At 41.2% G+C, this 13,971-nt stretch overlaps 1 protein-coding gene across 2 annotated transcripts in view; it reads right to left on the bottom strand.

Annotated features, from left to right (window-relative positions):
* Positions 1–1,653: 1,653 nt before the first annotated feature.
* The window catches only part of CNIH3 (cornichon family AMPA receptor auxiliary protein 3), a 64,067-nt gene continuing 51,749 nt past the window's right edge, over positions 1,654–13,971 (bottom strand). Inside the window, exons 4-7 of one of the 2 annotated variants that reach the window (XM_081857844.1) lie at positions 6,229–6,341; positions 5,149–5,292; positions 3,434–3,505; positions 1,654–2,678 (exon numbers count right to left, since the gene is read on the bottom strand). In XM_081857844.1, the coding sequence (XP_081713970.1) occupies positions 3,436–3,505; positions 5,149–5,292; positions 6,229–6,341 (327 nt within the window). In that variant the 3' untranslated portion in view covers positions 1,654–2,678; positions 3,434–3,435. The remainder of the gene's footprint in view (positions 2,679–3,433; positions 3,506–5,148; positions 5,293–6,228; positions 6,342–13,971) is intronic. The other variant, XM_081857845.1, reaches the window with a different exon arrangement.

A 13,971-nucleotide genomic window follows, 5' to 3' on the forward strand; every position in this document is an offset into this window, starting at 1 on the left:
GTGCTCAGAAGTAAGGCCCACTGAGTTCAGCAGGGTTTACTTCCAGGGTACAAGACTGCAGCCCAACAGTGCAATTTTATGCATATCTACTCAGAAGTAAGTCCCGTTTAATTCTGTGGAGTTTATTCGAAGGTGTGTGTGTGGCATTTTGTGAGGCACTATTCAGCTATTGATCCAACCATTCACAGAAAGAGCTACTCATTCAGTGTATGTGTATCATTCACAACAACAAAATGTATTTTGAGAAAATATTGTTATTATTTTACTTCAAGCTGCCCCCAAAAGTAGATTCTGATTATTGCCTTGTTTAATAAACTTACTAGAGAAGCTACCTTACCAAGGCAATTGTTGCCATACTGCTAACTCAACTTTGCAGTGATTTACAACAGAAAGATGAAATTTTAGTCAACTGGGTGATGGTTGCATACAGCAGACTTGCCATGTGGAGGGACCTAAGGGGGACCCCATATGGTAGCTGCACCAACATTTCAGAGTTTCAAGCCAATAGTATGTACTGGGATTCAATCAATTGCTTTTTATCTTTAACCAAAGCAAAATATTCTGAATGAGCTAAGTTTCTATTGCTACCACCTCGCTGAGGTCAATGGGACGGCTTTCCAATTTCTACCTGATCCAATGGGAGTTGGCTCACCATTCACATTTAGCTGTACAGCATAATCCTATGCATGTTTATTTTGGGGATGTGACATTCGCTCCCGAGTAAGCGTGCACAGTATTGCAGATTTATGGTGGTTCTAGGTACAGGCTTAATATTGCAAACAGACCTTTAAGATACTACAAATGGGTCATTTAATCAAATTTCTCCCAGAAATCTACATTAAACAGGACAGGGGGGGATTTTTGATACTAACACAGTTATATGGATGCTGCATAAAACCTGCATGCATGAGAAGTATTGATCCCACAATAAACACTCAACTGAAACCCTTAGGCTGCAACCATATACCTACTTACCTGAGTAAGACCAACTGAACTCATTGGGGCATACTTCTGAATAAACATGCATAGGACTGTGCTGTTAGCCTATCTCCTCTTCATTGAAATCATGGGGAAAGAGTGACTTCCACCACCAGGTTATTTACTGCAGTCTCTCCTTCCTTTCAGGGCAGGCAGCAGAATCCTGTTGAGATTTTTAGCTTGGCATGCTGGCTTGGCATACTGGCCACAGCAACAGTGCAACTGAAGAAACTGCCCCTTTTTCTGACCCACCTTAATTGTATATTTTTAAATGTAAGGGTGCACATCTTGAGTAACAAATCAGATTATATTTTATGCCAAAGAATTGTGGTTCAAAAAACTAAAGTACAAAATGAAAATCTATTCCATACAGAGCACCCTTAAGCATATTAGAAGTAAGTTCCACTGAGTTCAGTGGGATTTAATCCCTAGTAAAGTGTTAGGGATTACAACTTTAAAGACAATAGCATGAAGTCTACACTCTTGGAGACACATAAAAAATATGTGTGCATAGAGGTTTTAGCGATTAAGCAGTCTACAAATTTTGTTAAATAAATAATATATATATAAGAAATGTGTGTATGTAGCAGACATACAGCAGACACATACAGCCCATATTGGCCAACCAAATTAGCACGATATCTCAGATGAAATTAGAAATCTTGTATACAAAAATTAATAATAATCACCATTTATTACTATGCTCTACGACATCTATTCAATATGCTTGTTGGGGGTGAATAGTCCCATTAACTTCAGGTTCTCTTGCACCATACACCTAAAACCACATGACAAGACTGCAGACTAAAGTAATGTGGTCCTTTTGCAGTCTGTATTGCAGAACATTCTGCCACACCATTCCTTCGTGTGTTATTAGTATTTTTCCTCCAGTAGAGGAAATATTATACTATGTAGGATGCTTGACATAATTGTGTCATCATAAAAAACGGACTAGTACTATTGACTTTACCATATCTGAATTGGTTCAGCATTGCTTGGACATGCTACTATAAATCACTGGAGGATCAACCACAAGAAAAGCCTTTAAGTGAGAATGGCTGGGTGCATAATTTGAACATGTTTCTGCCAATGTGTTCTAATTGACAAGATGCATCTTTTCTTCCTCAGTCATGTGAATTGCAAAGAGCAATTTAGCCAGGTATTTCCCAGCTTGGGTCCAGCAACTGATTATACTCTGGGAGCAGAGAATCACACATCAAAACTTCACAGCAATCTTCTTGGTCAGTTTTTGTAGGCAGCCATCTTGCTTTACAAGCCCCTCTGTGGAAAAAGGGGTAAGGAACAAATCTTCCTCCTTTTGGGAGTTGCAGTTCTATGATAAAGTAATATGACAGAATCTTTTGCTCCCGTCACATGCAGATGAAGCCATATTTAATAGTCATATTTGTTTTGTTCATGCTGGGGAATTGGAAATCCCAAAGGATGTAAAACACAGAATGGTAAGCAGGAGAAGCAGTTTGTTCAGGCATCTATTACTTTCAAATTTTTTTCAACTTCTTCTAATGATTTCCCCCCTTTTTACATCCAGTATGGTGGTTGGGTTCAAAACTTGCATTTCTTTGTGGTGCTTCATATAGCAAGCGTGACTGCAGACCAGCTTGTCTTTAATGTCTACCCTTTGTAGTTTCCAGTCTTTAACGCCTTCTTTGAATTAGGAAGTCACTAAAGAGTAGATCATGCTGTATATAAAGAGAAAAGGTACAGTATGAAAAGATCCCTTTGAATATTGCAGCACCTCATTTAGCTTCCTAACCCTTTCCCCTTATGCTGACTCCCATTTCCTTCCTTGCTCTGTATGTGAAACCTGCTCCTTTTTGGCAGCTCCATATTATATCCAAATTATGATGGATTTACAAGGAGAATGGGAAAACATGCAGGATATTTTTATTTTTACTGTTTCCCCAGTGATTTCCAAGACATGCCTGAAATTCTGCTTTGTCTGATACTAAAAAGAAACCTTTTGCAATAGTGTGTTTGATCTTTGAAATTTCTGCCGGCAATTCCCTGAAGTACGGGCAGGATTTCTATTTAAATGTTGCTGCTTTCCCCCTCCCCCGCCCTTTTCCTTGCGATGCAAGAAAAATGAAGATTAACGAGAGGGTTTTTTTTCTTTGGAAAAGAGCCATAAATAATGTAATTCTGGTCATAGCTAAACAGTGGAGTCCTTTTAAATACACACAAACTCACACCTAATTAAAGACTATTGCTTTGTAGAACACTTCTAAGGAAACACACTGGTATGCTCCAGCAGCCGCCAAATTAGACATGAGCAGACCTCTGTGTGCAGTTTTTTGTTTTTATACTTTATAAAACCCTATTTTATATTAAAACATCACAGTTGGAGCTCAGGACAACATACATGGTGTTCTGAGGTGGCATCCCAACTGACCAAACCCAGACCCAAGTTGCTTCACAAGATTGCTAAATCACGTACCTTCAGATATGTCCAAAGAGGAACGTTTCAGTAGGAGATGGGTCTGGTCTTAGCATCAAAAGGGACACCAGCCTGGTTGAGGTGGAAAATAACTTATTGTGTGGCAGGGGAGGGAAGGAACCTGTGCTCTGCAACCATTCACTCCTCCTGCTGTTTAAAAACTGATTGTGCTCTCTATTTTCTATACGTTTGGAGCAGATACTGGTACATGTTTAGAACACATGGATCTGTTGCCATCACCTCTGGTTCAGCCTCTCCGACAGGTAGCATGGTTCTTCTCTCAATCTATTAGCAATCTGGGCAGCGTTCTGCCATTCCACTTCCTGTTCCTTGAATTCGCTCCTCCTTGCATTGCCAAACACCCTCCTATGTCCCCATTTCAGAACAGTCAGCAGTTTACTTTATTCACTGTACTCTTTCCAAATTGATTTTACTTATAAACAGTCTGCGGAGGTTAATGGCAGATTATATAATCTATAAAAGGTATTGTTGCCAGAAAAGTGTTTTGCTGCTTTTATACGTGGTAGCTTTCTCCAGGTAATGAAGCATGAGCACACATCCTGATGTATTAACAGCTCACAAAAGAAGTGTGTTAAGTCTGGTGGCACACAACTAAGGTAGGGCTGCGGCAGTGCAATGGATTAAGGGGCAAAAGCAGCTTCTTAGGCTGTGTACATGTTACCATCTTAAACCCTAACTAGGTTATTCATTTTCTCAGTTTGGATCAGAGCTAGTTGGGTGAGGGAAAATGCGTCAAAATGTAGTATTTCATAAGAAGCAAGCAGGGCAGATACAGGATAGATATAGATCTATACAACATTCCCCTAACCAGTGGTGGATGCAGATTAAATGGGAGTGTGTATGCAGCCTCAGAAACACTGCTCTACCTCCTTTATGGCACTTCAAAGCTTCATTGGCTAGATCCTAAATGTGCCCAAGAAAATGAACTAATACCTTCATGAAATGGGCAAATTAAGGTCACTGCTGCCTCAGAGAAGGAGCTTTAATGCAACACATGTTCTAATGGTCTTTCATTAGCTCTTATATCTACGGCAGGGGGGGAGGAATCTCTCATTCTGAAGCATACCATCAGTTTCTATATATATATATGGAAACTGATGGTATGCTTCATATATATATATATATATATAAATAAAATCTCGAAGTACTGGAAATCCCTCGCTTACAAACACACCCTGAAAATTGCTAGCTTCCTCTTCCATTATGGTCACTTGGGTGTGCCCAGTGGTTTTACAGTACTCTGTGTGTGTCACTCTGCGATGACTCAAAAATAGGAGCAGAAATTGGTACAAGATGTACCAGGGAAGGAAGAAAATGTTAAAATGTATAGACTGCTACACAAAATAGTTACTCATTTATTGTTGCGCTACACCTTAATAGAGTATCAGAGGTTTGCACAAAGAACCCGAAAGCCTCAGCAAACAGTATTACCCTGCCTGTTCTTTGTTAAGTGTTGTTCTTAGTTGCAATAACTATAAATCTTCCCTAGCCTCTGTCCACCCACAATCACTCTACCCTCTAAAGCAGGTGTGGGGAAATCAGTGGCCCTCCAATCCACCCTCTAAGACAGGGATGTGGGCCTCCAAGATGGACAATGAGAGCTGTACTCAAATAACATCTGGAGCACCAAGATTTGCCCACCTTTCCTCTAAGGTCTTTACCAGTCTCCTTGAGGGGAGTGAGACCAAGCTTACCAGTAAAGATAGTAGAAGAAGGAGAGGAGATAGAAAGCTAGTTTACACCAGGCCTCTCTTTGGCAGTAGATCAAGGTGTCTGCATTCATTACTGCAGGAGGGTCATATGCTAGCTCCGTACTGTCTGCTGGACAGTGGAAATACCTGAAAAAGAAAAGGAAACACCTGGTGAAGGAAAAGCCTATATACAAGCCATTTGTCATGAGAAGCTAGGGCCTGTGGGATATTTAAAAGGCAGTCAAGCCAACAATTCATGTGTTGCTAGATAGGCACATGATAGGAGCTGAAGCTGACAGTTTTCCTGTAAGTTTGCTAGACAGGACTCTGTGAGAGACACGCCCCCTGTGCCCTGACACGGGGAGGGTGTAGCTATCCTGCCTGCCAGGCCACGCTCTCTTCCTCTTTCTGCTCTGCCAACAATGCAGAACCGGGGTCAGCAACCTTTTTCAGCCGTGGGCCGGTCCACTAACCCTCAGACCATGTGGTGGGCCGAACTATATTTTTTGGGGGGGAATGAACGAATTCCCAAGCCCCACAATTAACCCAGAGATGCATTTTAAGTAAGGGCACACATTCTACTCATGTAAAAATACCAGGCAGGCCCCACAAATAACCCAGAGATGCATTTTAAATAAAAAGACACATTCTACCATGTAAAAACACGCTGATTCCCGGACCGTCCACGGGCCAGATTGAGAAGGCGATTGGGCCTTAGGTTGCCTACCCCTGATGTAGAACATCTGCTAAGTCTGAGCTCCAAGCTCAGACTCCATTTTAAGCTAGACTTAAGTATATCTTCGTAATTGAACTACCATTTTAAGCCTGCCTGAACAAAGCTGCTGTATCTGTTACTCTTCAACAAGTACTCCAAGTGGGCAATTTTTTACCTTTTACAAGACTATTTGTGTGATTATTGTTCTAAAGGAGAGAAAAGGGGGAAATATCAGGAGAATCCAGTCTGCCTTCAAAGCCTCCTGGATTACTAAAACCAAAAGGCTAAAACTAGCCTATCTAAGCTTCTCTGGAAGTGACAGATGCAGCAAGGGAAACAATGAACTTCCAAACAGGAATATGACTTACCTCCAGAAGTGATAGAAAAGCAGAGGAATATTCAAGCCAAGGGTTAGCCATTCTTGAGCACACAGAAACATTATACAGAAAAGGCTATGGATCGAATATTCTGGCAATACTAGCTGGGAATAGGGAAAAGAAAACAGAAAGGATTGTTCAGGTGTTGGATATAATTCTAAGTTGTTTTTGTTTTTGTTGTTGTTTAAACCACCTTGCTAGAAAATGAGCCACACCTACAAATCTCACACTCTGCTACACCATCTGCCAAGGCCTATTTGGGTGATGAAAGACAATGATTATTGGGATCCTGAGCAAGAGAATTCCTGGAACCAGCCTACGCCTTCCTCTACTTGTACTAAGAAGTTATTTAGCCATTTGAAAAGTACCTGGGGGGGAAATCCAAGATTATCTGCTGTGCTTTGTGTGGGAGACTGACAAGTCATTGGTGTGTGCATGTGCTTGAGAATGAATAATTAGGAAGTTTTCAACATTTACAGTTTCCTATTAAATATTACTCCTTTTCTCAATAAAAAGTAATACTTTTTGAGACCTTAACAAAATTCAAAAGCAGAACTGGTATCTATAATGTAGTCGCAAAACTCTAGCATAATGTACATGGTATGCCAACTTTGCATTTATTTACTTGAGGCATTTATACCACGGCCTTTAGCAAAAAAAGACTATCAGAGGGACTTAAAATTCAGTACTAAGTATTTAGCCCACAGACAGAATATAGTGTGGGAAGTCTGTATCAGAGCCTGAGGAATAGATTTGAAGCAGAATGCATTCCATATCCTCTTCCCATGTTGTCCATGAAAGACAGAAATCAACTATTGGCCAATTGTAGTAATGGATAGTAAAAGTGAATTTGCAAATGCACTCCAACCTGCCTGTGTTGTAAGCATTTTTTCACATTTAAAATTTTCTCTGTATGCACACATTCATTCATTCTCTGTGTGTATGTTGATGGCATTTGTCTGTCTCGGAAGACAATGGAAGAGTGTACCTTTGGGGGTGAAGACAAATTGTTGGGCAGTTGCCTAATGCAGGAGAGACATGTTTTGTTGCAGCTGGAGCAGATGAAGGCATCCATTTGTGCTGCTGCAGTGTGTATGGCCACAATTAACATGTGCTATTTCCCTCACTGTCAACCCTCTCTTAACTCTGTGAAAAAACCTTGTCCGTTCTATTGATGCCTCATTAATTTCACTGTTGTGTTAAATTCAAGTATTACTATCTATACTTGCGCTGGTGCAACTATTCAGGTCAGGCCCTTTCGAAGAAGCAGAGTAGGGGAAATGCTGAAGAAAAGGTCAATGACTTGCCCTGACTTTATCAGTTTCCACCAGATACTAGGGACCAGGCATTGGTGAAAATTGGCAAGGCTACCTTATTAGTTTCACTAGATAGGAGAGATGGGGGAACATGGTAAACAAAACAGCAGTGGAGTAGACAAACAGGAAAGTTATTGATTGGATCCTTAATCCTTCCTGGTTTGTCTTTTGGTCCCAGTTTACACACTGGTCTCAGCTGCTTGACTCTGATCTCCTGGTGCAATTCTTGGCTCGTGGGTCAGCTCAGACCACTGCCTAGAGCTCAGGCCTGACAGGGCCTGATCCCTTACCCAGTTATGTCAAGACAGATTTCCATACTTTGCAGTGCGCACAGCATTAGTTTATGTCTGAGACACAAGCACTTAGCATGAGGGAACCTGGGCTGCTGGCCAACCATTAATGTTTGGATAAACAATGTATGACCTGACTTAGCCTCACATGGAAGTGTTGTGTGTAGCAAATCCTACAGTCTGTCACAAGTGGCCTTCCAGTAGTATATTCCACACATCAGACAAATGGTGAGGCCCTAAAGAGCATTTTTAAAAGCTAATCTTCAGACTCCTCTTTCTCTTAGAGACCTCTGAAGCCTGCCTCTAAGAGCTAATTCAAACATTATACAGGCAAAAACCAATTGACACGTCAGATTGATGCTCAATCACACAAGGCGCCAAACCCAGAAGTGACTTGAAAACACCAGACTAAAAAAAGCCAGATCTATATACAGGAAAAATTTGGAATATTTAATGTGATTTGATTGGACTGTTAAAATGGAAAATTTAATAAAAAATTATTTAAATATATACAGGAAAAACCCCATTTATGTGGGTTCAATATGTGCATGACTGCATACATGGGCATCACATGCTGAACCTGGAAGTGACCTGAAAACATCACAAAATCATCACCAAAACGAGTGGGGTGCAGTGAGAGCAGAACTGGATGTTTGCAGGCTTTTAAAATTGTGTTTCAAATATAAACAATTTCACTTAAACATGCAGTGCCTTGCAACGCAACCTCAACGTAAATAGGGGGTTGCCTTTCTCACAAATAAAACTGAGCAGTGTACAAAATGATACAATTTTATGTAATCTAGCTAGAAAGCCTTTAAAATGGCCTCTAATGAAATAACTTTTCAAATTCTCTTTTCTTCCTCAAAGGGTCATCTTTTACTATTATCATGCCTACAGCATATCAGCCCACGGCAGTGGTTTAAAGGGGCAGGGATCTAATATCCCGCATTGTCAAATACTCTCTCCAAATGACTGTTTTTATTATTTTTTATAGTGTTCTTTGATACTATGATTTTATTTCCATCCTGCCATTTTCTGAAGAGTTCGGAATGAGCAATAGAATGTTAAATACAACTTAATAGGATGTCTTAATGGTGGGGGAGTCCATCTGTTGAAATTTATTGCAATCACTGCTAATACCTTTAAATGTTGGGTTACTTCATTTGATAGATGCCCACCATTTTAACGCTTTTTATCCGTGACCACAATTAATCTTTCTTGCTAAGAAGGTTGTAACTATGCAATAAAGGAAAAGGAAAGTTCAGTGGTGATAAGTTATTACCAGTGCCTGGACCCTGTACTGTGAAACTGCCATGATTTATCATCTGTGAAAGATATAACATACTGAAGATGCGCTCAACGAAAAGAAAATAGACACAATGTGATCAGAATGGTGGCAGACGCAGTACCTACAAAGCAAGTTCTTTCAAAGAAAATTTATACCAAACGAAGCCTAGGGCTGTGTCCATGCAACTCCACATTTCTTATCCATGCTAGTGGGTGATGTTAGTGGGGTATTTTCACACTGGATGTTGTTGTTCCCTCTCCTCAATTAGTAAAGGATCCCTGGATGGTTACCGTAAGTTCAGTCAAAGGTGACTATGGGGTTGCAGCGCTCATCTCGCTTTCAGGCCAAGGGAGCTGGCATTTGTCCACAGACAGCTTTCCTGGTCATGTGGCCAGCATGACTAAACCGCTTCTGACACAATGAAACACTGTGACAGAAACCAGTGATAGTCAATGGCTCTGAAGGCCACATTCAGCCCCCAGGGCCAGTGTTCCCCACCTGCCTTAGTCTATCACTTGCTCTATTACACCACACTGCCCACTCCCTGTTGGAAAAGGTGCAGAGAAGAACCAAGTCTTCTCCAAGGTGATGACTGTTGTTGTTTCACAAGGGATATACTCAAGGCAAAAGGAACACCGTGACAGAAACCAGAGTGCACGAAAACACTATTTACCTTCCCACCACAACAGTAGCTATTTATCTCCTTGAACTGGCATGCTTTCAAACTGCTAGGTTGGCAGGAACTGAGACAGAGCAAATTCAATCCGCCCGACCTTCTGATTGGCAAGCCCAAGAGGCTCAGTGGTTTAGACCACAGCATCCCTTCCCTTAATTAGTACCTCCCCGCTCACCATAAATTCTAAAAACCTGAGGTCTGTTGTGAGCATAGACACAGGTATTTGTTCAGCTGTGTGCACAGCTTTTTTTCTAAAAGATAACATTTAGAATGTTAGTCTTCTGATAAACCAGATCTGCACGAAAGAGCAGGGATTTTTTTATATTAAAAAATATGTGTATGTCACTCCAAGCCAGAAAATCTGAGGTATGGTGTGGGCATTCAAACAAGTACAGGTTTGTGTTAGGGTGCGCAACAACATTCCTACCTGAGCTGGCAGAGGCAGTCTCAAAGGCGGTCTTGGAGAAGCCACACACAGTGGTGATGGATGACTTAGTATTTACACTGAACCACTTCATCTGGTCAAGCTCAGGATTATATACACAGTACCTCAGGGTCCAACACATGTGGCACATCATAGCCATGATCTGGCGTTTGCCACTGAGCAAATCACAACGTTTTGCAGAACTGTGGAGAACTGAGTTTAGGATTGGTTCCCAGGTGAGCTCTGAACAATTAAATAGGTCAGACCAGGCATTGGCAAACTCGGCCCTCCATATGTTTTGGGACTACAACTCCCAGCATCCCTAGCTAACAGGACCAGTAGTCAGGGATGATGGGAGTTGTAGTCCCAAAACATCTGGAGGGCTGAGTTTGCCTATGCTTGAGTCAGACAGTAGTGGAGCACAAGTGGCACATATCTGGTACTGAGTATGACTGAACCCAGGTAAGAACAATCATATCTAACATATAGCAGTGGCAAATAAATCCAGCTTCTTTACCATCATTACCATCATGAGATCCCAAGAGAATGAAACCCAGCTTTCCCAATAAGGCTCAGACCCGCTTCTTGAACCAATCTTGAAGAAGGCATGTGAATGCCACCTTAAGAGTCAGCAGAAAATGAGTAATAACCTCCCTCAGACCATCTATGGACCATCAATTTCCTCAGCTATTTTTTTAGTTGGCATTTCAACTCTTTCTACTCACATATGGTAACACTGCAGGAGGACAAGCCAATTAGTGAACGACATTTTAAGTCTTCATCATCTCTTTCTGGAAAGTGAAAATGTCTACAAAATATCCCTGTGGAAATCTGTGATCTGCTGTGATTTGTTCTACATTGCTTACTAAAACAGATAATGTGAAATTTTATCCCCAGCCCATGAAAAATCCTTACAGGACAGGAAGGAACCATGATTTTCAGAGCAAGGAAATAATTGAATTTCACTTTGGGTTTCCTCTTAGAGCTGAACGACTGTTAGCTGGGGCTCATTGAGAAATATCAGCTGCTAAAGGAACACCTCTGTGAGGATAACAGCCAATTACCCTATTTAACAGCTATTAAGTGGTGCTAATTGCAAGCTCTAGACCACAAGCAGGATAGGTTTAGAGCAAGCAAGGGGAAGCAAAAGAAACCGGATGATACGAGCAAGTAGCAGCACTTTAAAAATGTGTGCACTGAATTGGAATAAGCACCCAGCTGGGATGCACATGGTGGAAGCTCCTTTCTTATGTTGTAGACCTTAAAATGCTTGGGAACATTGCATGTGCACCGTTAAAACAAACCTACAACCACCACAGCAAATAGAGACTAAAAAACAAATGTGGACCATCTTCACCTATATCAATGTTAAGAGATGGGACATCCATCCATCGAAGAAAAGAGGGACCTTTCCCCATATATGGTGGGCATGCTTAAAAGAAAACATGGCTTTCACAGACAATTCTTGGCAGCAGTTTCAAGATATCAGATCCAAGTTCCACTGGACCCTTTTCTTCAAAATGGATTATTCCAGTTAAATACTCTATGTGTGGTACAAAAATGTATTAAGTACCTACTGAATAGGGGAATAGTTGCTGGAAACATATTGCACTAGTACTCCATCATCAGCACTGATTTGTTTTTCAGACAGAATTTAAGGCACGGAACCTAATTTTTATCCATGAAGTTTATTAACTGCTGTATAGTTAAGAAAGCTTCCCACCAAGGTCCCTAAGTAACCTTTAAAATCAACGAAGTGCACTTATTTAAAATTGCACCCAGGCATTGCATTCAACTAGTATTGGTACCGGGGGGGGGTGGTACTTGGTGTCTGCCACACAGATTTTTTTTTTAAGAGATTTGCCAGAGCCAAACCGAAGCACTTTTAGAAGCGGTGTAATTTTTTTGGGGGGGGGTAAGAGGTGTTTTTTGGGAGCCTAAGCTGATTGGGAATTGGGATATTTTGCATTTGTTTTGTTTATTTTATATAGGTTTTCAAACCACTGCTATCCCTGCCACAAAGCTTTGGGATGGTCTTGGCTACATGCATAAAGAAACGCTACTGCTTTGATGGATCACAGCCACACAGAAGAACTTCAATATTACAGCACAGCATACAGCTATATTTCAGTTAAGTACTTTTCTGAGCGTGACCCACTAAACTGTGAATAGACAAGCAAATATATCTATAGCTCTATATCTATAGCTTGATAGCTCTAGCTACAGGCTCTAGCTCTACGTAATGGCTGGTGCAGTAGGGTAGAGCAACAGAGCTGCCCTTCTGACACCTGCATTAGTATGGCTTACGTGGATAGGGCAGGGCAGGTTGGTAGTAAGGTTTCAGCTGTGAAGATGCATTGGAAGGAATGCACATGGCTCTGACCTGGCCGCTACCCTGCACCACCAAGGTAAGTGGCAGCAATGAGGGTGTTGAGGGAGTGAATCCTCAGCTCCACCCCACTCCACCTGCCCTTCCCTTTCTGCCCGACTACATAACCCTCTGAATTCTCCTGGTTAACTCTCACACTTTTCTCTCCCTCCGCTCCACTTCATTGCCTTCTCTATTTGCATGAACACATATCAGCAATCCTATGTTACTCTTTCTTTCCATACAGATAATTTTGCACTGCAGCCCTATTTCTCATTCCCTCTTCTCTTTCAGTAGCACTGACCTATCAGCACCACCTCTACTGCTATTCCAGTTTGTCTGTTTATTTACCAGATAAATCTCCCTGTACCCCCATCTTTCAGATACCTTCCTCTACTTTATATTCCTCCATACCAGGCATCCCCAAACTCGGCCCTCCAGCTGTTTTGGGACTACAACTCCCATCATCCCTAGCTAACAGGACCAGTGGTGGGGGATGATGGAAACTGTAGTCCCAAAACAGTTGGAGGGCGAGTTTGGGGATGCCTGCTCCATACCAAAGTCTTTCTGCACTCATATTCTCTATTTCTACCCCCACATACACACTTCACAGCTGTTCTCTGTCCTTCACAGATATCTCAGCACTTCCATCTCTGCTACTCTCATTCTCTCTATGGTGCTCCTAGCTTACTGGACCACCTCAAAATATATTCTTAAAATATGGAGATATTAAGTGTCCAGAACAGACAAAAAGGATGGATTTTCAGTTCCATATCTGAAATCCATTCCATCTGAGTAGTCGCATTATAATTCCTTGCAAGGCAGCAAAAGAGTTACCACTAAGCTTAGCTTTAATTAATGCCTATTTCCCTGCTGAAAGTGATCTGTTTGAGACCCATCTCTTTGATGTCATGCTAAGAACTAAAGCTTGCAGATTGTGACATCTTTGCATGAACTTCGGACCAAACCAGGTTCACAAGGAGACACAACTGCCAAGTGAGTGCTATAAAACTAGATAACAGTGATGATGATTGCACTAAACTTCCCTGAAATATGTCTTTAATACTTTTTTTTAATGAGCCACAAGCTAGGTTAACTTTTCTAATGCATGTGATTTACAAGTAATTTACGTTATTTATCTCTTTAGTTGTACAGAGAATCAGTCAAATTATTTGAAAAGAAACAATTCCCATCATTATTGCGTTTTCTCTCCAAACAGCATAGGGTATAATTACATTTTTGCCAGTAAAGAACTGTCACAAATTACCACTTCACAGGAAATCACTAGCACCTTCTCGCTATTTCTTGTCAGAAAGTACTACAGGCTCTCAACAACCTCTAACCAACTTGTTGGAAATTATTATACAGTATA

The sequence above is a fragment of the Podarcis erhardii genome, assembly GCF_964252035.2.
Source record: "Podarcis erhardii genome assembly, chromosome: 3".
NCBI classification, from domain to species: Eukaryota; Metazoa; Chordata; class Lepidosauria; order Squamata; family Lacertidae; genus Podarcis; species Podarcis erhardii.